Source organism: Canis aureus, chromosome 2 (genome assembly GCF_053574225.1).
Source record: "Canis aureus isolate CA01 chromosome 2, VMU_Caureus_v.1.0, whole genome shotgun sequence".
NCBI lineage: Eukaryota > Metazoa > Chordata > Mammalia > Carnivora > Canidae > Canis > Canis aureus.
In genome coordinates, this window is record NC_135612.1 from 55,725,185 (window position 1) to 55,746,851 (window position 21,667).

A 21,667-nucleotide genomic window follows, 5' to 3' on the forward strand; every position below is an offset into this window, starting at 1 on the left:
CCTTTCTTTTTAAAACTTGCACACCAAGGGGATCCCTGGGTGGCGCAGCGGTTTGGTGCCTGCCTTTGGCCTAGGGTGCGATCCTGGAGACCCGGGATCGAATCCCACATCGGGCTCCCGGTGCATGGAGCCTGCTTCTCCCTCTGCCTATGTCTCTGCCTCTCTCTCTGTGTGACTATCATAAACAAAACAAAACAAAAAAACGTGCACACCAATAAATAAATAAATAAATAAATAAATAAATAAATAAATAAATAAATAAAAACAAAAAAACTTGCACACCTGGGACACCTGGGTGGGTCAGAGGTTAAGCGCTTGCCTTTGGCCCAGGGTGTGATCCTGGAGTCCTGGGATCGAGTCCCACGTCAGGCTCCCTGCATGGAGCCTGCTTCTTCCTCTGCCTGTGTCTCTGCCTCTCTCTCTCTCTGTGTGTCTCTCATGAATAAATAAATAAATAAAATCTTAAAAAAAAACCCAAAAAACTTGCACACCCACTATTGTCCATCTGTAGGATCTGCAGTGTGGAGTAGAGCGAACAGCAGATATGCTGTGAGCTGGCTGCAGGTGCAGGTGGGACACAGGTGGGGTCCGGGGTGGCCGCTTATAGGTTGTGGAGGATGGATAGGGTGGCCTGGTGGGATCCTTTGGGTAAGTGTGTCATTCTGTCCCCGTGGCAGGTGTCCTCTTGGAGAGAGCACTTGGGCAGTGCTGCTGAGATCCATAACACAGACGAAGGTCCTTTTGTGCAGGAGGGACCTTCTGTTACTCCATCTTGACAAGGCCCACGGTGTCTTCTGGAAAAGATTAAAAACAAGTCATTGTTTTTGGTAAATGCCAAGGTCTTAGTCATTGCCTCCTGAGCTGCTCCTTTTTAAACTACTGCTTTATTGGGGTGCCTGGCTGAGTGCCGGTGGAGCGTGGGGGTCTTGATCCTGGGAGTTGTGAGTTCAAGCCCCACGTTGGGTGTAGAGATTACTTCCAATAAATAAAAATAAGTAAACAAGTAACTACTTCTTTCTTTGCTCTAGTGTATGCAGTTTTCGGATTCACCAGCGTGGTGAACCTCATCATAGGACTGGAACAGGATGGAATCATTGACGGGTTCATGACGCACTACTTGAGAGAGGTATGGGATGATTTAGCGAATGTGAGCCTTACGCCAAAGGATCAGCCACCCAAGTCACATTGCTCACAGATGAAATCACTTTATGTAGTGTAAGGGGGTGAGATCCATGGTATTTCTTTTACTGTTGCATACGTAGGTGGTTGATTCATGTGGAAAGTAAAGTAAAAAGTTAGGATTAGATCATGGGAGGTACTTTTTCCAGCATTCGGTTTTATATCTCCTCCCTCACACCTGGTCCACTACCTTCCTCCTTTGCTTGTATTTAACATACATGAAGTGTTCTAAGTGAATTTAGTACTTGGTGTCTTATTATTAGAACATTACTATATCCGAAAGCCCAAGTCAGTCTTATGTGTATAAACTAGAGAACACTGAGGCATTAAATGAAGCCATTTGATTGTGATGATCCTTCCCTCACTATCATCATATTATAGTGCTACCTGCCCTTGAGAGAGCTAGTCCTCTTTCCCTATCTTTTTGTGTGATGAATCCAGCCCCAGAGAGGTTAAGTAACTCGCTCAAGATCACACAGGAAAGCACAGTCTTAATCTGTGCTTTAAATAATGGAGAACTTCATATGTAAGCAAAGGAAGTTTGGACTTTATCTCACCTTTGAGGGAAGATTTTAAGTCAGGGAATGATACAGTCAGCTCTAGGAAGGATGGGCTTAGAGCGGGGTGTCAGTGCTGTGAACTGGGACACAAGTCAGGAGGCTTTTGCAGGACCAGCAAGCACATGAGGATGGCCTTGGCAGAGCCAAGCATGGGAGGTAAAGGGGAGGGAGGAACTTTGGAGACTTTGAGTGGTTGGAGTAAGTAGGACTCAGGGATGGGTTGGGGGTGATGGGGAGGGTAAGATCCAAGAAGACATCCTGCTTCCTGCTTTTGGAAAAATGCTGGTGTTATTAAAGCAGAAGAATTCAGTCCTGTAGACAGTAGCTGGAATAGACTCTGGGGCCCAGGAGCTCTCTGACCTGGCAGGGAGATGGCACAGTCCTAGGAGCAGTGATGGAGACACACATGAGGCACAGAGTATGGGCACTCCTTGGAGATACTGTGGGTTGCGTCCCAGACCATCCATTGCAATAAAGCAACAATCACAATAAAGTGAGCCACATGAATATTTTAGCTTCCCAATGCATTATTTATACTATAGTCTATGACGTGTACATAGCATTATGTCTAAAAACATACATACCTTAATATTAAAACAGTTTATTGCTCAAAACTTGCTAACCATTATCTGAGCTCTCAGCAAGTCATCATCTTTTTGCTGGTGGAGGGTCTTTGCCGTGAGGTCGATGGCTGCTGACTGATCAGGACAGTGGCTGCTGAAGTTTGGGATGGCTGTGACAGTTTCTTTGTATTTTTTTTTTTTTTGGAAATATTTAACATTCATCTGAGATAGAGAGCATGAACAGGAGGGCATGGTGAAGGGCAGAGTGAGAAGCAGACTCTCCACTGAACAGGGAGCCTGACATGGGTCTCAATCCCAGGACCCCAGGATCATGACCTGAGCAAAGGCAGATGCTTAATTGATTGAGCCACCCAGGCACCCAGGCTGTGACAACTTTTTAAAATAAGACAACAATGCAGTTTGCCAAGGACGAGGAGAGTGATGGTGAGACATAGGCAGGTGAGGCAGTCAGACCGCACCCAACAGTCACCATCTTATATGAGTGCAGCTCATAGGGCCTCCAGACAGTCACAGTAGTCCATCAGAGATCATGGGTCACAGATCAACCAAAACACAGATCACAGATTGAAATATTGCCAGAATTACCCAGATGTGACACAGAAACACAAAGTGAGCAAATGCTGTTGGAAAAATGGCCCCGTCAGACTTGCTTGATGCAGGGCTGCCACAAACCTTCAATTTGTAAAAAAAAACAAAACAAAACAAAACAAAAAAACACAATGTCTGAAAAAAAAAAAAAACCACAATGTCTGCAACACACAATAAAACAAGGTCTGCCCTTGTGCAGGGGAAGAATTGAGTCTGGAAGCAGTGAGAGTAGTCCTCATTGCATTAGTGACACTGCTCTAGCATTTTTTAAAATGGCAATGACATGGGATGATAAACATTTTCCAGATAGACAAGGGCCGTGGAGGGCATTCCAAGGAGAAGGGACAGCTGTGTCTCCTCACGGTCAGCCTGGGGTGGAGGTGTGCAGGGATGATGCCAAGTTCATCTGGGGACACGTGGAGTTGTGGGTGGTTGAGGGACATATTGGCAGATGTTCCAGCTGGCAGGGCTTTGCAGGTCTTGAGCTCAGAGGAACGTTCCTGATAGGGAGATTTGGGAGCCATCTCAGTGTAGATGGTACCTGAAGTCTGGAAAGAGCTTGCTCATGAGAAGGAGGAGAGAAGACGGCTGAGGGTGGAGTGAGTAGAACTTTGGAGGCCGTGGCTAGAAGAAGAGCCCTTGCCATGCACTGTGGGGGGATAGGCCAAGAAACAGGAGGAAACCTGGAGAGTCTGGGACCCCTGTGTCCAGAGTGGGGAGGTTTTGAGGAGCTTTCGGCTGCTGGGAGGCCTGTGGTTGAGCTGGTGAGGGTGGCAACCGGTGAGGCACACAGGGGCTGAGAAGGTAGGATGGGGTGTCGTGTGAAAAAGTCTGCAGGGCCAGGTTCTGGGTGCCCAACTGTCAGATGGAGGAGGCGGGGCCCGGGCCTGCAGTCGGCAAGCAGCTTTGGGAGCATTTTGAGCAGAAGAGCGATATAAGAGCTAGGCCTCATGAGTCTTCATTTGGCAGGTGGATTGGAAAGAGGAGGGAGACAGACTGTTTGGGACTGGCTCGGTGAGGGGCACTGTGGGCTTGAACCAGGCTGGGTGGAAAGGGAGGGTGGCCTGGGTGACCTCAGAGAGACAGAATTGGCAGGACTGGCCCGCAGACTGCATAGGAGAGAGGGATGACAAAATGGTCCTGGGGTGTTGAGCCGGGTAGGCTGACTGCTATCCTGTTCATCCAGAGGGCTGGGCAGGGCTCGAGTGGGGGGCAGAAGCTGAGGGGTGAAGGGAGTCCAGGAGAGTTTGAAGGGCCCATGGGCTGTCCAGTTAAAGACACCCATCAAGCCAGCAGGAGAGGCTGGCCTGGCTCCAGGGGCCACGTGTGCACATGAACGACCAAGTCATAACATTGGATTGTACTGTTGAGTCAGAGCGTGTTAGAGAGAAATGACTTGGGCCAGGCATGGGCACAGAAGTCCAGATGCCGTGTTATTTCTACCTCCCCTCCCCCCCCCAGTCTTTATGCCCTTGGATCGTGGGGACAGACAACAGAGCTCTGTTGCCTCTTTGGTAGAGCCGAGTCAGTTGTGTGAGTCCCATAAGGGAGTTGGGGTGCCCATCTGTCTGTCATTGGGTGTGGGAAAGATGTGCCTTCCTGGGGGTCCATACAAAGGTGAATGATGGTCAGCTGCTGGCTGTGGGAAGCAGGGTCTTCCCCGGCCACCCCTCTGGCCAGAGCCAAGCGCCTCAGTGACAGATTTGACTTGGCCTCGGTGAGTTAGCCGAGCAACCAGGGCTGCCCATAATGCCACCTGCCTTGTCTGACCCAGCGGGTCTAGGTGCTTGACCCAGCAGGTCAGCTCACAACCAGGTGTTCTGCAGGGCCCTGCACTGCGGACTAGTTGCGGCAGCTCCAGCTCACCACTGGGATTCAGCATAGCTACGTCTGGGCATGCTGACTCCAGCCGGCTCTGCTGTTTTACGTGCCTTGAAGTCCAGGTCTGCTGCTTTGTGTGGAGGTCTACTGACAGCAGACTCCTCTTTTCATCTTTCCCCAGGGTGAGCCGTATCTGAACACTGCGTACGGGCACATGATCTGCTACTGGGATGGCTCTGCTCATTATCTGATGTATCTGGTGATGGTGGCAGCCATAGCCTGGGAGTAAGTGAGTCAGTCTGCTGGGTGTGTGCCTTTGCCACCTTGGCAGCCCATACGTGGGTATGTAAGGAAGCCACGCGTGTAGAGGGAGAGACACAAATGGGACACGCACGTGAACACATGCTCTGTGGACACACGTGAGACATAGTTAACACAGGTTCTCTTCCTGGCACAGCTGCCTTTTGGACATGTCCCTTTGGATGATCCCACACCGTGGTGACAGCTTGGGCTGTCACCCCTTCAGCTTCTGACTGTTCTCTAGGAAGTCTTATTTGCAGCTGGCTTCTCAGGGAGTGTGTGTGTATGCACACAGGGATAAAGATAGAGGAGCAGAGTCTTACATGACCATTTCTGTTTCTGGGGATTGGTGCCCTAGGTCTGCCATGTGGAGCATCGCTGTGGGCTCCTTGGAGACCCCTGCCACGGGAGACTGTGTTGCACAGACCCCTGAAGTGAGCAGTGCTCTCTTTGGCTGAATTTGTGGGACCTCCCTGTCCATGGTGGTTATACCCACAGCTGCTCCCTGCTGGTGTCCCTGTAAACCCAGAACGCGAACCTTTTGGGGCAGGGTCCTTTCAAGCCCAGCCAGCTTCCCAGGCCTCCCCGTGGCTCCAGGTTAGAGAAAATGATGCATTTTTGCACCATAAGAGTTTGAAATTCAGCTTGACCTCGATCTTGAGCTCAGGGACAGCTCCAGCTGAGTTTTAGACTCTTCCAGGTACTAGCCTATCTCTTCGTGAATGTTCCTAAGCTTCCAGGGAACACATCAAGTGTTTCTGAGAATGCCTGGGCTCTGCTTGCAGGCTGCCAGGAGTGGGCTGTAGTTTCTTTGGCTCAGTTAGCATCCTGCTGGGGAGAAGATTCTTGTTTTGTCCTGCTCACAATTCCAGTCTTTGTGAATTGGCCTCATGGGAATCTGCTGCACTTGCCTTGGGGCGGTGGGGCAGGGCAGAAGCAGTATTGTCCACCTCTGGACAGGGAGAATCTCTTTTTGCTCTCTCACTGCCCCTTACGGACGTGGGTTATCAGGGTTATTGGATGAAAGAGCTTTTTGTCAACACAGCCTATTAAGATTAGGGGTCTGTGTCTAGCAGCTCCTTTAGAACACGGGAAAGGTCTCAGGATCTCCATCTTTAGGGCTCTGGCCATGATCCTGACACCAGGGAAAGTCCATTTAACATCCTGTTACTCATACTTACAGTGCTTTAAAATACGGGTCCAACTTCCTTTCTTTTTTGAAACTTCTCTTTCCTTTTCTGCCATGAATTTCATGTGACCCAGTGAAATGCAGGACTCCTTTGAATGTGACTGACCTTGCCATAGTTTAACAGATGATCAGGGCAGCAAGCATTAATTCCTATTTGGAAGGACACAAAGAGGGCTCTGTAGTAGATCACAGATGGAAATGAAATTTGAGCACTAGGGCTCCTTAGGGTTGATTTATTACTATTGATTTAGTAAGTTTCGATTCATATACTTTACTAGTTAGGATAACACTAATTAGATCATCTTTTGCTAATAGTATTGAGGATAAGTGCACCAAGCCAAGATTTTTTTTTTCGTTGCAGGGAAAGTTATAGAACCATTGGCCTCTACTGGGTTGGATCTATTATTATGAGCATTGTTGTTTTTGTGCCAGGAAACATTGTGGGTAAGAAACCTTATCTTAAAAAATTCACTTTCCTCTTCTGAAACAATGGGGGAGCACTTGTAAGTAGAGAAGTTATCTTGGTTGTTATTCCAAGCTTCCCAAGAAGCCGTTATGCAGAATTCTTCCTTTTCTCCTCTGTCATCTCACCACTTAAGAAATGCTTTTGAGCAACTCTCAGAAGTGTACACTGAACAATCAGACAATCTAAAACCAGTGATTCCTGACATTTAGGATCTAGAGGAGGTATTTGTGGCTACATGCAGTGTGCAAATATTTCTTACAACTTTTTGTATCATATGTAACTCTTGACACATTCAATAAATGTATTTGAGAATTAAGACTCTCGAAAGCTAATGTAAAAGAGGTTATTATTTATGCATGCAAAAAATCAGGGTTTTATGTTAAATATACTCTAGACATATAGTAGCTAGGACATGCCTGGTCATAAGCACCTTGTACTTTGAAATTGACTTATTTTATTTGGCCTCGTGAAGAATATTGTCTGGTCTACAGTACAATGTTAAATGACTTGAGGTTGGTGTCCTAAATGTTACTGGTGTTTTGATATGCTTTTTGGCAAACTTCTGACTTTCTTTCTCTCTTTCTTTTAAATAGGGAAGTATGGAACTCGTATTTGCCCTGCTTTTTTCTTAAGCATACCATATACTTGTCTTCCTGTCTGGGCTGGTTTCAGAATCTATAATCAGCCATCAGAAAATTATAATTATCCCTCAAAGGTGATTTTATTATGTTAATTGTAACCTGTTGCCAAACTCACAGGGCTCACTCATATTTGCTGGCTACTGAATGGCACCAGGCCTCTGTGTCCTGGAGCACTTGGGGCAGCCCATATGACCGTGCTGATTCTGTGCACTGGTCATGCCTCAGTTACAGTGGCAGAGATGGTCTGTTTCTGGCTGAGTATATCTGCTTCCATCGGCCTGGCTGTGCTTTCTGGAACTTCACACTGGCTGTTCCCATCAGAAGCTCCAGTATGGTTTGTCTGGGGCTGTTAATGGCCTGGCGTTTTGAGCATCTGGGCACCTCATTCAGAGGTACCAGTGCATTTACTGCCCCAAGGGGAGGCTGGAGAGATACTGCTGTTTGAGGCAACACACAACAGCCTCAGGGTGTAATTTACCAAGAGATCCAGGCACAAGGACATCTTCTGAGACACCTCCCTTCCATTCACAGCAGAGGTGGTCGAGGTGAAGCAATGCTGGCTGGGCAGGTACTCTGTTAAGGTCTTCATTTCTAAGCTAGTAACATCTAAGTTTCTCTTCCTTTTATAGATATTAGATCCTTAAGCAAGATCCTTTCAGCAAAGTGATATATGAAAATTTGAATTACTAGAGATTATCAGAACATGATTATTCATTTTTACTATAATATTTACAGTAGAATTCATTAAAATACGTGGTAATTTACAAACACTTCATTTGTAGACAGTTAGACACCTGCTGTGTAAAGTCAGGTTGACAGAATGACAGCCAGTACTCCCTTACATCCTTCTGAGGAATGAGGTGGTTTTTCAAAAGAAGCAAGCAGTAACCATCGCCTTGGGCTCCAATGCTTTTACACTCTCCTTGTCAGTATGTCAAGTGTTCATGCCGCAAGACACATAAAACTGTTTATCATTTTTTAAATGTTAAAACACAGTGATGGCCAGGGAGAAATGGACATTGTCATACAGTGCTGTAGGGAACATAAATTCAGACTCACTCTGCAGTCTGGCAGTGTTATCAACCTTAACAAATTTAATCGCTTAACCTAGTAATTCCACGTCTAAACCCATTCTCAGATCATCAGAGAGATGGTATCAAATATTTATGTATAGAATTGCTCATCATCACATTAATAGTGCAAATGCCTAAATGTCCAACAATGAGAGAACGGCTGAAATATGGTGCTTCCACATGACATTACATTTTAGAAGAGCTTTTAATAATGAGGGAAAGTACTTATAATATAGGTAGATGTTGAGTGTCAAAAGAATGAATACAAAATTGGTTATATATAAAGTCATAATTTTGTAAAAAGTAAATGTAGAAAATTGTAGAGACTCTTAATAGTATGTTGGGTTAATGGTTTACCTTACTTTTAAAATGAGTGTATCTTACATGTATAATCACAACACTGCTATTGCAAAAAAAAAAAAAGAAATATGACTCATAGAGCTCGAAGGTCCCTTTAAGATGACCTGGCCCAATCTCATTTCTCAGATGAGCAAACTGGAAGTGGAGGTGAGGGACATGATCTCTATGTTAGGTGGCTGGCGGTTTATGACGTGAATCACCCATCTGCAGAATTCTCTTGCCATCCAGCACCATAGCACTTATGCGTCAGTAGATCTCAGAGACTTCTTTGGCACTTTGGGACCTGCTCATTGGTTACAAACTCTGTTTTAGGTTGTTCAAGAAGTCCAAGCAAAGGACCTGCTGAGAAGACCATTTGATTTAATGTTGGTCGTGTGTCTCCTCCTGGCAACTGGATTTTGTCTGTTTAGAGGCTTGGTAAGCACAACAGATCAAAGTAACATAACAAACAAAAAAAAAGTATGTATTGAATCAGACTTCCTAATGCCCTAACAAAACATTCCTCCTGCTGGAGCCTGGAGAGCTGGCCCTGCCGGCTGTGGCTCTTTTGCCTGCTGGCTCAATCCCCAGCTTCCCTCTCATGGGGTCGGCCCAGCTGGGCCGCTGCATGCCCCCTCCTTCAGGTCTTTGGATTAAGCCCACCCAGAAGTTTCCTCATTCCCTGATTTTAGGGTGCCTGAAAAATTAGCTAGTAGAGTCTCATTCTTTTGGTTTCTTTGATGTTTCTGACTTAAATGTAAATGTCTTTGGGAAGGGTGGTAACAGAAGACTCCAAGACCACTGTGGCACAGAGCGTGTGTTGTGTTCTCAGAGGAGTAGGGAGGTGGGGTTGAAGATGGGGCCAGAGTAAGGAGTTAGGATCCTAGCTATTTACCAGCTGTGTAGCCTTGGGAAAATGATATAACCTCTTTGACCTCAGTTTCTTCTATAAAACAACAGTACGTATCTTTCGGTACTGGTTTGAAGATGAAATAAGAGAATAAACATCAAACACTTATGGAGGGCCTTATATGTGGTAAGTGTTCAATACATGGGTGTTACTATTTTCATTGATAGATCATTCTTCGCAATGCCCAGAAACAAATTTGGGCAGCTAGAATCATATGGGTAATTATATTCAGCTTTAGTGACAATCACTGTTCTAAGTCTGCTGGCATTGTTGCTGAGTTGAGCTAGCTAGTAGGAGGAATGGCAAAGAGAAGGGATGTAAAGGAGAAAGAGCTGTAGGCTTTGTTCAGACCACAGAGCAGTAAAACTTTTTTTTTTCCTTAAGTAAGCTCCATCCCCAACATAGGGCTTGAACTCATGACCCTGAGATCAACAGTCACACACTCTACTGAGCTGGTCAGGCATCCTTAAAACTGTTCTTTGGTTAGTTTGCTCTAATTTTCAAAGCGAAAAGAACAATAGTAGCAATGAAAATGGGCCCCAGCTGTATTCTTGCACAGCCATATCCATTCCTCTGTGCATGAGAAAAAGGTGTGCATGTGGGTATTTGCATGCTTGGTGGGCTTTTCAGTTTGGGTCCACTTTTACCAACTCTGCCACTGGCCTGTGTTCATAGATGTTATCTAGAAGGGACATTTATGGCCAGGGACATGAGAAGTGATGCATGAGAGATGTGACTCAGAGGGGACCTGGTTATATGCCAAAGATACTGTGTTTCTTCTGTGGCGAAGAGTCTGCTGTGCTCCCTTTTAAAGTGGACACAGGATTGGCTTCACACAAGAGGACCCTGCTTTCAGATCAACCTTCACTGCCCCCAAAGGCCATGTACTCTGTGAGGCACTGGAGAGAGGAGGCGGCTGTTTCTTAAATTCTGCAAAGCATAGTAGGATGAATTTGGTGTAAGAATGTCCTTTTCTTTCTGCAGGGAACAGCTGGCTAGTTGTTCCCAGGAAAAGTCAAACTGGTAATCTAGTGGGAGCTGTGCTTCAGCTGGTTGAAACCTAGATACTTAAGAGATACCCAAGAATACAGCATTAGTTCTTTCCTACTCCACTATTCTTCATCTCCTTTGAGCAGATCCGTAGAATATTTCTTTTCTTCCTCTTCTACAGTACACAGTTTTTGTTAAATAGCAAAACAGCTTGTGGCTGAGCCTGGAACAGTTAGCCTTATCAGTAAACACTGAGAATAAGATGTGATTGTAACTTTAATGAATTCGTTTTTTGTTCTCAGATTGCTTTGGATTGCCCAGCTGAGCTCTGCCGATTTTATACACAATTTCAGGAGCCCTACCTAAAGGATCCTGCTGCTTATCCTAAAATCCAGGTCAAGTAGTTATGAAGCCTATGGATTTCCTTTTTTTAAAAAAATATTTATTGTTTAAAATTCATTTTTATTTTTTTTAGATTTTATTTATTCATGACAGACACACACACACACACACACACACAGAGGCAGAGACGCAGGCAGAGGGAGAAGCAGGCTCCATGCAGGGAGCCTGATGTGGGACTTGATCCTGGGTCTCCAGGATCACACCCCGGGCTGAAGGTGGCGCTAAACCGCTGGGCCACTGGGGCTGCCCGCCTATGGTTTTTCCAAAGTTAATTTTCACTCTTTAAGAATGGGAACATGTAGGCCCATGTAGGAAATAGGAGTTAGTGTTCTCCAAAATAAAATTGTTAATCTTTTGTGCTTTTCATCAGGCCAAGTTAACTGTTAAGTTGCTGACAAGGTTATTTCTCTGTTAATACAGATGCTGGCATATCTGTTCTATTCTGTCCCTTACTTTGTGATCGCGCTTTATGGCTTAGTGGTTCCTGGCTGCTCCTGGATGCCTGACATAACACTGATACATGCTGGAGGTCTAGCTCAGGTACGTTCTGAATAGAACGTCCACTGGGGATCTGGCTCTCCGGGTTGAGTAACACCAACATTTCTGCTTGGTGTTTAAGGGTGGAAAACAGGTGCTAGACACATCCCCTTTTGTTCTACAATTCTTTAAAGACATTTCTGCATATGCATTTTATTCAGATCTCACAGTAACTACTTGGTGAGTGTGCCATCCAGCTGTACAGGTGAGGGAGCTTCTGAGGCCCAGTGAGGTTACAGACCTGTCTCAGGTCACACACCCAGCAAATGGCACCGCTGTTTTAGTGTGCTGTTTCCCAGTCTCTGAACACCATGGCTACTAAAAAAGAATTGAGAGCCATTATCTTTAAGACGTCTCAACATGAGAGGTCAGAATTCGGTTATACTGCACTGAGCCAGGGAAACTGGGTTTGAGGACATTCTCCTCCTGGGGAAGCAGGGCCAGTCATGCCATTCCTTCCCCCTTGCCACTTAGCCAGTCCCTGGCCTAAAGTAGGTGTTCAGTGAATGCTGACTTCATTGGACCGGAAACAAAGTGATCTATACAAGTGTATTCTTACACAAAGTACATTTTTACAAGCTAACAGCTAGCAAAACAAACTGATCTTACCAACAATGAAGAAAATTATTAAGTAATTTTATCCCCTCCCCTTGCTATAAATAAAAGAGAAACAAATGTCTTGTAACATCATTCTCTGCATCTTGCTCTTTGAGCAGGCCTAAGGATTAGGCTCATTTGGAAACTGTCAGCAAATACAGTTAATTACAGTCATGGTGTAGGAACTAGGATGGCAAAACCATACTCTGGCATTTCCTGGAAAAAGAGCTACAGTCTTTATGGGTTAACATTTTGGGCTGAATCCTTGCAGTCCAAGGTAATTCTTAATTACAGAATTTGAATATCACTATCAAAAAAGTTGGTACAGCACCTGAAGTAAGGGTTCCTGTTCTTCCCTTAAAGGATCAGTGGGGGAGAGAACTAGTATTTACCCTCTTTGCAGATCTCTGAATAGCTGGTTCCTTAGGCTTTGGTTTGGGGTCTTTATTTCCATATCTGTCAATACCAACTATAAGCTTCCAGTTCTTTTTTTAATCTTAGCCCAAACTGTTCCCAGACTCCTATGCCTAATCCCAATTTCAGTGTTTTCACTTGGCTGTCTTGCAGTGTCTAAGATAGGACCCCTGACCTTCCCTACACCTCATCCCCGTCTTCCCTCATCCCTGCAAACAGCTCTTCCCCGCTTCCGGCAGCTTGTCACACATGCAGTGCTTAAGCCTTCCCATTCCCTTAGCCCTACATCTAGCCTGTCACCAGGTCCAGGTAGTCTTTCTCCCGAGTAATCCTCAATCCCACCACTGACAGCTCATTGCCCTGCAGTGGTCCGAGCTGTCATGGGAGGCAAGCCAGCCTAAGTGTTCTACTTACCATTTGTGTGAGGATAGGCTGTGTGCTCTGCTGGAGAGGCAAATACTCAGTGGCTTAACACAGTAAAGACTTATTTCTTGGTTGTGCAAAGATTATGTGGGATATTTTCAAGAGTCTGGCCTGGCACAAGCCCGACTGCAAGGGAAGCAGGTAAATGTAGTCTTTCTGTGTGGCCCAGGAGAAAGTTTGATGAAATAGCATTATCCTGGCAGTGCCTTCTTCTTTTTTTTTTTTTTTAAAGCCTCACTTAAAGGTAAGAAAGCAGAGGTTTAGGGCAGCTAGTTACTAAATGGCAGGACAGGGATACGGAATCCTGTCTGATCCCAATGCCCATGTTCCTCTCTGCTGGTTTCCGTCTTCTCATGCAAACAGTTAGCTATGGTAGAGTCCTACAGCACAAAGCTAGACTTTGTATGAATGTGGGGGGTTGGACAGCCCCTGGGGGGTGGCAGGCGGTGACATGTGAGTGGGGCTCCGTGTGCAGTTAGGCTGGGGAAGCATTTAAGTGTTGCAGTATGCAGCAGTTCAGAGGGTAGAGTAAGCCTGGGCTTCTGTTTTCTTGGCCTTACTCTCCTGTGCTCCCCAGGAGAGGGGGCCTCCCACTAGCCTCACTCTTATCAGTCCCTTTCTTAGAGTCTGACACAATCACGGTCCCTCTATATGCCCTATACCGGGCCCCACTGTGGGAACACTGGCCATCATGACTGTCATCGTTGAGGAGGCTGACAAGAGTGAGGCCACTGCTGGAAACTGGTCAAGCGGACAGTCAGTCGTCAGGAGGTGTGGGGGTGAGCAGGTGCTTGACCTGATAGCAGTTAAGGTGAACAAACCCCAGACTCTACCTGCTGGTGAGGGCTAGGCTTGAAGATGGGCCCCTGTGGCTCCAGCCAGGTGGTTCTGGGAAGAGCAGGGTGGACAGCAGAGCTAAGGGCAGCAGCAGGAATCTCTGGGTTCATCCACCAGTGCCCAGTGTGACAAGGTAACCGGAGGCCACAGACTAGATCCTGCAAATGTGAGACAAGATCCTGCTAATCTACCCCAACCTGGTGAGTGGGGTCATCTGAGAACTGTGTCTGATGTTCCCATGACTCTGGGCCAGGTGTTCGTATCTACCTACTCAGAGTGTTTAGCGTAAGGAAACATTACACAAAACAGATCACACAAAACATGTACGAAACAGGGTACATGATGAAAATGTTAAATTCCAGTTATGTGATTGGTTTTCTACCTAGCCAGTACTTGCTTATCAAATGAGTTCTCGTGTTGGGAGGGCATGTGACACATTTATCACAGAAAACACCCTCTGTAACCTGACTCGCATCCCTTATTTCCTAAAACTGCCATTCTTCATTGAGAAGCTTTATGCACCATGATCCCACTAATTTTATCAAAACCTGCATTTCTTGAAAGGCCTAGTGAACTCCCAAGACTCTATGTGACTTAGTTAAAAAAAAAAAAAAAAATCTCTGAAAAATTTCTAGATCAGTACAAGTCGGTAGAAAATTTAAGTCCTTACTGGGTCCCTGATTTCAGATCATGCAGGAATCTGCCAAATCTGCTGTCTTGAGAAATCAAAACATCAAAAAGTAAAGCACATCAAAAAGTAAAGTAAAGTAAAATATAAAATAAAATAAAATAAAATAAAATAAAATAAAATAAAATAAAATAAAATAAAATAAAATAAAATAAAATAGAATATGCCAAGGACATTTTACACTAAAGCCTTCCAGTGGGGACTTTTCATAACTCAAATATCTTTTCATATAAAATTCTTACTGTAGGATTAAAGTTGCAAGTCTAGTTTGAAAAGTATTCCAGGCTGGTTAGATCCAGTTATTTTTAGTACTTTGTAGCAACTGAAGAGTTTTTCTCTGCTAAATTATCACTGAAAATTAGAAGAAAACAATCAGAGCCAATATAGTCAATATGGTTAAGAGCAGGAGCTCTGGAGACAGATGGGTTCATATATCACCCTATCCCTGATGAGCTTGTGACCTTGGCCACCTTGGATTCCTCTTCTGTAAAAGGATGGTATAGGAGCTTTCTCATAAAGCTGCTACAAGAGGATTAAATGAGGGAATATATGTAAAGGGCTTAGAGAGTGCCTGGCACAGAAGACGCCTTGGATCTCTGTTGCTGTTCTTGTTACAGGTAGAAGATTCTCAACAAGAGTCTAGAGGAGAAATGCCTTGTGTTGCTCAGAAGATTCATTAATCTGTAGCCATGTGTAACAGATAGTATTGCCTAAAAATCAGAGAGAGTGGGAGAAAGCGCTGGGATAGAGTCAGTGGGTTTGGCAGGGAGCCTGTTGCCCATCCAGTAACACCACGGCTTTGGAAGCAGGAACAGTCCCACTTTGGTTGGGCAATACCCCTTTCCTCTTGCTGCTCAGACTCTCCCACTCCCTGGCTACGCGGGTGCCATATACTTTCTCACAAAAGGGTCTGGAAGCTTATCTGTGGGTAATTTGGTTGTAGAGTTGACTACTGGAGGTGAATTTTATGTTCTTTCCTTATGGAAACCTCTAGGAAATATCTGAAAGGAAAGATTTAGGAAGAACATGGATAATTGGGATACTAATGCAAATCCTGTTTTAGTAGTTTGCTTCAAGTGTAATTCATCAGTAAACTTTTTTTTTGTTTGTTTTAGTTTTTTTCATCAGTAAACATCTTGATTTAGTATTAAGACTAGACTTTGGGTTTAATGTCTTCACATGTTTATCCTTTGGTGGAGATAGTCTTGAAATTGTCCAAAGGCTGGCAAGGGGATCTAAAAACAAAGAGCCCACCTGAGTTCTCAACCAAGCAGAATGCCAGATCACGAACAGGTGATCTCTTGGCACTGTCGTGATTATTCCACAAAGATCAACTTCTTGAACCGGCATAGGAATCCCTATGAGATAGGCTCCATTATTATCCTACTTTTATAGATGAGGAAACCAAAGAGGTTACGTACCTAATCAAAGGTCCTACTGCTGGTGGAGCTGGGTTCTGACACTGGTGGTCTGGCTCCAGATTCAGTGTTTTTAACCACTCAACTGTGCTGCTCAGAAAACCCTAAAAAATGACACAGTTCTGGATTAACTACTTACATTGTATCGGCCAGTGTTCATGTTAGTTTTGGCCTATAATACTTATGTGGACACATGATACTCTTTCAGCTCCTTTCTGGAACTGAGACCATGACTTTTAGGTATGCTTTCCAGACTATTTCTATAAATATAAGAAAAAGGAGCTATTAAAATTGAACCATTCTTTGCTTTTTTTTTTCCCCCTCATTTTCCATTCTAATCATCCATTAAAAAAAAAAATCAAAGCACATCTTTTAAATTTACTTAAGGTGAGAACTAATTTAAAAAGGTAAGAAAAATGATTAGGGGCCAGTGTCACATCATTGAATTTTGCAGAAATTTCTGGGCTCTATAAAGTTGTCCCTATGATTCTGAGTGACAAGTCACTGAGCAGCACTGAGCCCAGAGCCACCAGATCCCAGCCTGGCACACAGGCTGCCATCGGGAGGCCTCATGTGCTGGGGGGCACATCACCCAGGAGACACTGTGTAGGCTGTTAGCAGCTATGTGCTTGGGACGGGCACTGTTCTCAGGGGAGACGGAGGTTCTTCCGAAACTTCAGAACTCTCGGAACTGGACACCGTTAGGTGTCTGGGAGGAAACTATGGTTGGACGCTCACTCATGGCCACCACAAACACACCTGTTAGAACTACAGGCAGTGCAAGAAACTGCAGAACACGGGCCTCAGGCTTCTCTCACGTGCAGACACCTCTTTGCATTAGAAACATCAATCTATACCCCTCATCCAATAATTCTGGTGAAGAAAGACCTACTAAAATAGGTATAAAAATAGAGAAATGCTGTGTAGAAGCTTTTTGTATTTTGACAGTCACAAGACGTTATTGTTTAATGTTTATTGAGCTCTAACAATGCGAGAGGCGCCACACAAAACATTAGACACAGTACCTGCCCGGTGGGCTTACAATCTAATCTAAGGACATGATCATTTTGTAATGTTGCCATGATTTTGCTGTTTTTGAAAATGAGGTATTAACTGCACTGGGGAGTGCAGGAAAAGAGCCTATGGAATCACTGGCTTTTTATGCAGGTTTCCCTATGCAAGTAGGCATGATTGCTCATATTACTTCATCTCTCAAAGTATGGTTGGCATTTCCCCACACCTGGTGTTTTTTTTTTTTTTGTCACATGTACAAGTGTCTATAAAGACAAAGACACCAAACCCAAATTTTTGAAGATCAAGGTTCATATCTGGCCTCTAGTCCAGAAGTTTGGTTATATTATTCAGAAAAACACTGTTATTCAAAAGAGGCCCTAGGGAAAAACAGCAACAGAGGCCAAGCTCCTGGTCCATTTTCCTAGAACTGCACAAGAGCGGCTCTGCAGGGCAGCCTCTCCAACGCCGTTTGGGTGTGTGCGTAAGGGACATGTGTTTGAGAGCAGAGCCCTCATAGAGCCCTCACGGAGCCTCACGGATCACAATGCAGATGTGTACACTTTCTGTATTGGTCCTTGGTAACACACCACACTAATTTCTTATCTCCAGAGAGTAGCACATTGAAGGAGAGGTCCCTAGAATGTATCAGTAATTTGTAAAAATGTAGCCTTTGAAAGTACCTGTGTTACTGATACAAATCCACACACACGCTGCTGATGAAAGCTTGTCCTTTTCTTGTCATGGTCAAGTCCAGTGCTAAGGAACACTTTCATCTGCTAAGCATTGAGCAGAATAAACTGATTTCATACAGAAGGAAATGTAACATATGTATTTAAAGCAAATTATCTAAATTTTTCATTCTTGTTACTCTGTGACTTCTTTAGGTTATAATATCTTCTTTCTTCACTTGGATCCTGATAAACTAATAATTCATCACTTGTTTTATTTAGATTTCCAATCTTTTATTCATGTATAGCTTAGATTTCAGTAAGATATGAAAACGTAGACTCCAGGGTTGCATTTTGTAACAATATGAGAATCCTGAGGAAATCCTCACACAGAAGCCTTTTCTAATACAGTTTTCCCCTGTGCTTATGAAAAGTATCAAAAAAGATACATTCTGAATGTACGTTATGTATACTAGTACAAATGGGAAGCTCTTGCCTCAGGTAATGCTGACAAGCTATACTTCTAGACAAATTAGAATTTGATTTGAAAAGGTTGCCTGAATGGACATTTACCATTTTATAAAGAGCAACCACAGTTCTACCCCCACCCAAGTTGGTAACGACCTTACTTACAAAACAACGCTTAGTATTTTTAAAATTGTGTAAAAAACAAATACATGAAGAAATAAACAAAAAAAAATATATAACGAAGGGTTCTGAGCTCTTGTTCCAAGGAATAGGTAAAAGACTAATGAAGCTGAGGTCCTCAGTGCTTCTCTTTAAATAGCTATATTAAAAATATTTTTACTTTCTAAACTCTGTACTTTCTTCATTTTTATTGGAACACATTTAGTAAGCCACAAGTGAGTGCCTGTATAGATCTCCAGATGCAAATCAGAAACAAAAATAAAACAAAAAAACAACCCTGAGATTTTATTCAGTTTTTCTTTTAAATTGAGCCCCTAATGTTTGGTAAGGGTACTGGATGGGTGAATAGACAGCTGGCATGATAAAGCCACGCTAAGGAGGGTATACTTGATTTGAACAGTTATGTTAAGACTGGCCCTATATTCAGTGAAATCCTGAAGACTATGGATTGTTTGAGAGTACTGGCTTTGAGGGGCACAGGAAACACGGTCTGAATGAATCATCCAGAACACAGAATTCATGCTTACCTCCTCCCCCTTTTGTTTTTTAAATGCAACAGGCTCAGTTTGCTCACATCGGTGCTTCTCTTCATGCTAGAACTGCTTATGTCTACAGAGTCCCCGAAGAAGCGAAAACCCTTTTTCTAGCATTAAACATAGCATATGGAATTCTTCCTCAGCTCTTGGCCTATCGCTGTATCTACAAACCAGAGTTCTTTATAAAAACAAAGGCAGATGAAAAAGTCGAATAAAATATTATTTCATGTTTCTCCTCTCTAGATTACTGACTTGTTATCCTGGTACTGATAATTTGTCCCATTTCACTCCCTCCTGAAACGGGGATACTTCAGCATATACAAATTCTTGCTCTGCACTGTATATGTGAGCTCTCATATGGTATTGTGTGGGTAAATTTTCTTTTTTTGAAGGAAGAGTGAAGTTGAGAAACAGTTTGTTTAAAGAAATATATTCAAAATTATTTGTGAATAAACTTGACCATCTATTTCAATATTCTGTTTGCACATATTAAATATAACTGTAAACAATTACAATTTAGCTCCTACAATAGTGAGCATGAGAATGAACCTATCCAAAAGTGAATATGGCCTATGCATATTAAAAAATTCAAAACAGCAAATACATACTGGAGAGATACTTTTTGCATATAAGATATATATGCATCATTATCAACCTCAATATAAAAAGCAAATCATCACAATATTTTAAAATGTTATTTGAAAAATGTTTTCCCAAGGAAAGTATGATTATTTACTGCTGTTTTAAAAATTGCTTTTAAGAAAACTTTTTTTGTGAGTCTAAATAGCTAAGGAGGGATTGGTAACTTTATCATTACCCTTAATGAATACTTGTTTTATTGGTGACTGGAAATATTTCTATTGTATTTCTGTGTATTTTTTAATAAATCTTTGGGGCCTTTTATGAAAACAAATCTTATTAAATTTGAAACATTTTGTATTTTTCAGAAGCAATTTTGTAGTCTTTAGGATTTTTATTTTAAAAATCTGTCAGTTACATGTTCTAATTCAAAATGTCATCTACATTCTCCTTATGTTTTAGTGTGAGCAATGAAGAGGACTTTTGATGAATTAATTAAATTTCATTAATTTGAAATTAAAACACTCAAAATTAAAAAGTACTTTTCAAGGAAAAAGAACTGGATTGGCATCCCTATTATCTTTTAATGAATTTTTTGTATTTGGAATTATGAGTATAGAGAAAAATTAGTATTTGTTAAGTGAGAAAGACAAACTAAAAATACAGCCGCCTTCTCAGTGCCCTGGAGGGGTAAGTAGACTGCTGGTGCTTTCATATGCTCAGCTGCCATAACCATCACCACCATCACCATCACCATCCTCATCCTCAATGGCCCTGGGCTTTTAGAACAGCTCACACTTTCTCTTCATGTTATTCATTAGCTCTTCACCAAAATAAGGAAACAAAAAAGAAAATGGGAGTCCAAATCAATGCATGGATAATGTTAAGTATGCAAATTTACGGTCAACAGAGCTGGTAAATTTTCTCTGAGCTGTGCAAGCAATCGTGTGGCCATTCCTCTCCCTCCCCCATGGGTACAAAAAACCTAAAACCCACACAGTGTTCAAAAAAAAAAAAAAAGAAAGAAAGAAGAAAACCCCTCACCTGCACTTGATTCTATTGTCAACTTGCTGTTAACAATTTTTGCTTTAATATATGAATTACATTAATACCTCACGTTACATAGATGAAGCCAAATTACACTAACTTAGTTGTTTACAACCTCAAAATCTTACTCCCAGTACACATTCCAATAAATTTATTCTGTAAAAACAATACATTTTTTTGTTTTTGATTTTTTTTACAGTAAACTTTTCAACTACAAACCTTGAATACGCGAAAGATGTTCCAAGGACAAGCATAACAGGATTGATAAAACCCAAACTGACTAAATGTGTCCTCACAATATAAGCTGGCATAAAAATAAATAAAATTCTCTATTATCACAATAGCAACAATAATGTACACATAATAATGGTTTGTGGATGAGTATAACTATACTAATTCTAGTTCCAAAAGAAAACAATGGTTCATTTAAAAGTCAATGCTTTGTCTGGTTTCCCATAGGGCTACTGCTGATTCCAGCTTTAAAATGTAAATTATCCACCTTGAGTGATTAGCTCAAATTGTATTGGCATTGGGGAAAAAAATAAATCATTGCCTTTATTTTGGAATAACACAAAAGACTCACTAACTTCACATATAAAAACTGAGTTTGTGTACGTAACAATATGAGTTTTGAGAAGTATAAGCTGTCGACTAGCTATTTCTAATATGGAATAGATATCTTACAGTATGATTAAACTTTACACATGGCCTCAAAACTGAAGGACAATTTTAATTTCATCTTTAATATGCCAACATTATGTGTTTAGGAACTGGTTCCTGGGTTCTGTCACAGAGAGGAAATCCCTTAAGCATTATGTTGAGTGGTCATCTTTAAAAAATGCTAATTTATATTTAATGGAGTGTCTGGTGATAGAGGAGTAAAGGCAGGAGAATGATGAACGTAACTGCCTTGATAAAAGGATCCTAGACATGTATAAGTTTGTGCAAAAATCTTGATAATCCTTAGTGGTTAAGGGCAACTTCATGCAACCAAATAACGAAATCAAATCAATAACCTTAAAAAAGGCTAAAATGTCTTTTTTCCCCCAAACACAACAGAGAGGAATGTGAATAATGTACATACAAACTGGGGTTCTGTCAATGACAACAAGGAATATGTGTTGGTTCATATCAAATCCAAGATTATTAGACAACCAAATGTATAACCTTCTTGTGGTTTCTCCTAATATGCAGCATTCATTATGGTAGTTAGGTCTGT

General features: G+C 42.7%; 2 protein-coding genes and 1 long non-coding RNA gene across 12 annotated transcripts in view; 1 reads left to right on the forward strand and 2 right to left on the reverse strand.

Annotated features, from left to right (window-relative positions):
- The window catches only part of TM6SF1 (transmembrane 6 superfamily member 1), a 58,718-nt gene that overhangs the window by 8,017 nt on the left and 29,034 nt on the right, over window positions 1-21,667 (forward strand). For 2 of the 10 annotated variants that reach the window (XM_077873841.1, XM_077873850.1), the window contains exons 3-9: window positions 1,029-1,126; window positions 4,914-5,017; window positions 6,583-6,665; window positions 7,281-7,402; window positions 9,074-9,178; window positions 10,943-11,035; window positions 11,463-11,582. In XM_077873841.1, coding sequence (XP_077729967.1) covers window positions 1,029-1,126; window positions 4,914-5,017; window positions 6,583-6,665; window positions 7,281-7,402; window positions 9,074-9,178; window positions 10,943-11,035; window positions 11,463-11,582 — 725 coding nt within the window. Of the gene's footprint in view, window positions 1-677; window positions 828-1,028; window positions 1,127-4,913; window positions 5,022-6,582; window positions 6,666-7,280; window positions 7,403-9,073; window positions 9,179-10,942; window positions 11,036-11,462; window positions 11,583-14,236; window positions 19,054-21,667 lie in introns of those variants that run through there. The other 8 variants (XM_077873867.1, XM_077873901.1, XM_077873832.1 and 5 more) reach the window with 8 other exon arrangements.
- On the reverse strand, window positions 240-14,651 carry LOC144298706 (uncharacterized). Its single transcript, XR_013365634.1, has 3 exons — window positions 13,847-14,651; window positions 6,214-6,371; window positions 240-794 (listed from the first exon to the last, which is right to left on the reverse strand). It is a non-coding gene; the product is annotated as an uncharacterized LOC144298706 (long non-coding RNA).
- HDGFL3 (HDGF like 3) overlaps window positions 16,915-21,667 on the reverse strand; it is an 81,644-nt gene continuing 76,891 nt past the window's right edge. Inside the window, exon 6 of the mRNA XM_077873926.1 lies at window positions 16,915-21,663. Within this exon, the coding sequence (XP_077730052.1) occupies window positions 21,658-21,663 (6 nt within the window). The 3' untranslated portion in view covers window positions 16,915-21,657. The remainder of the gene's footprint in view (window positions 21,664-21,667) is intronic.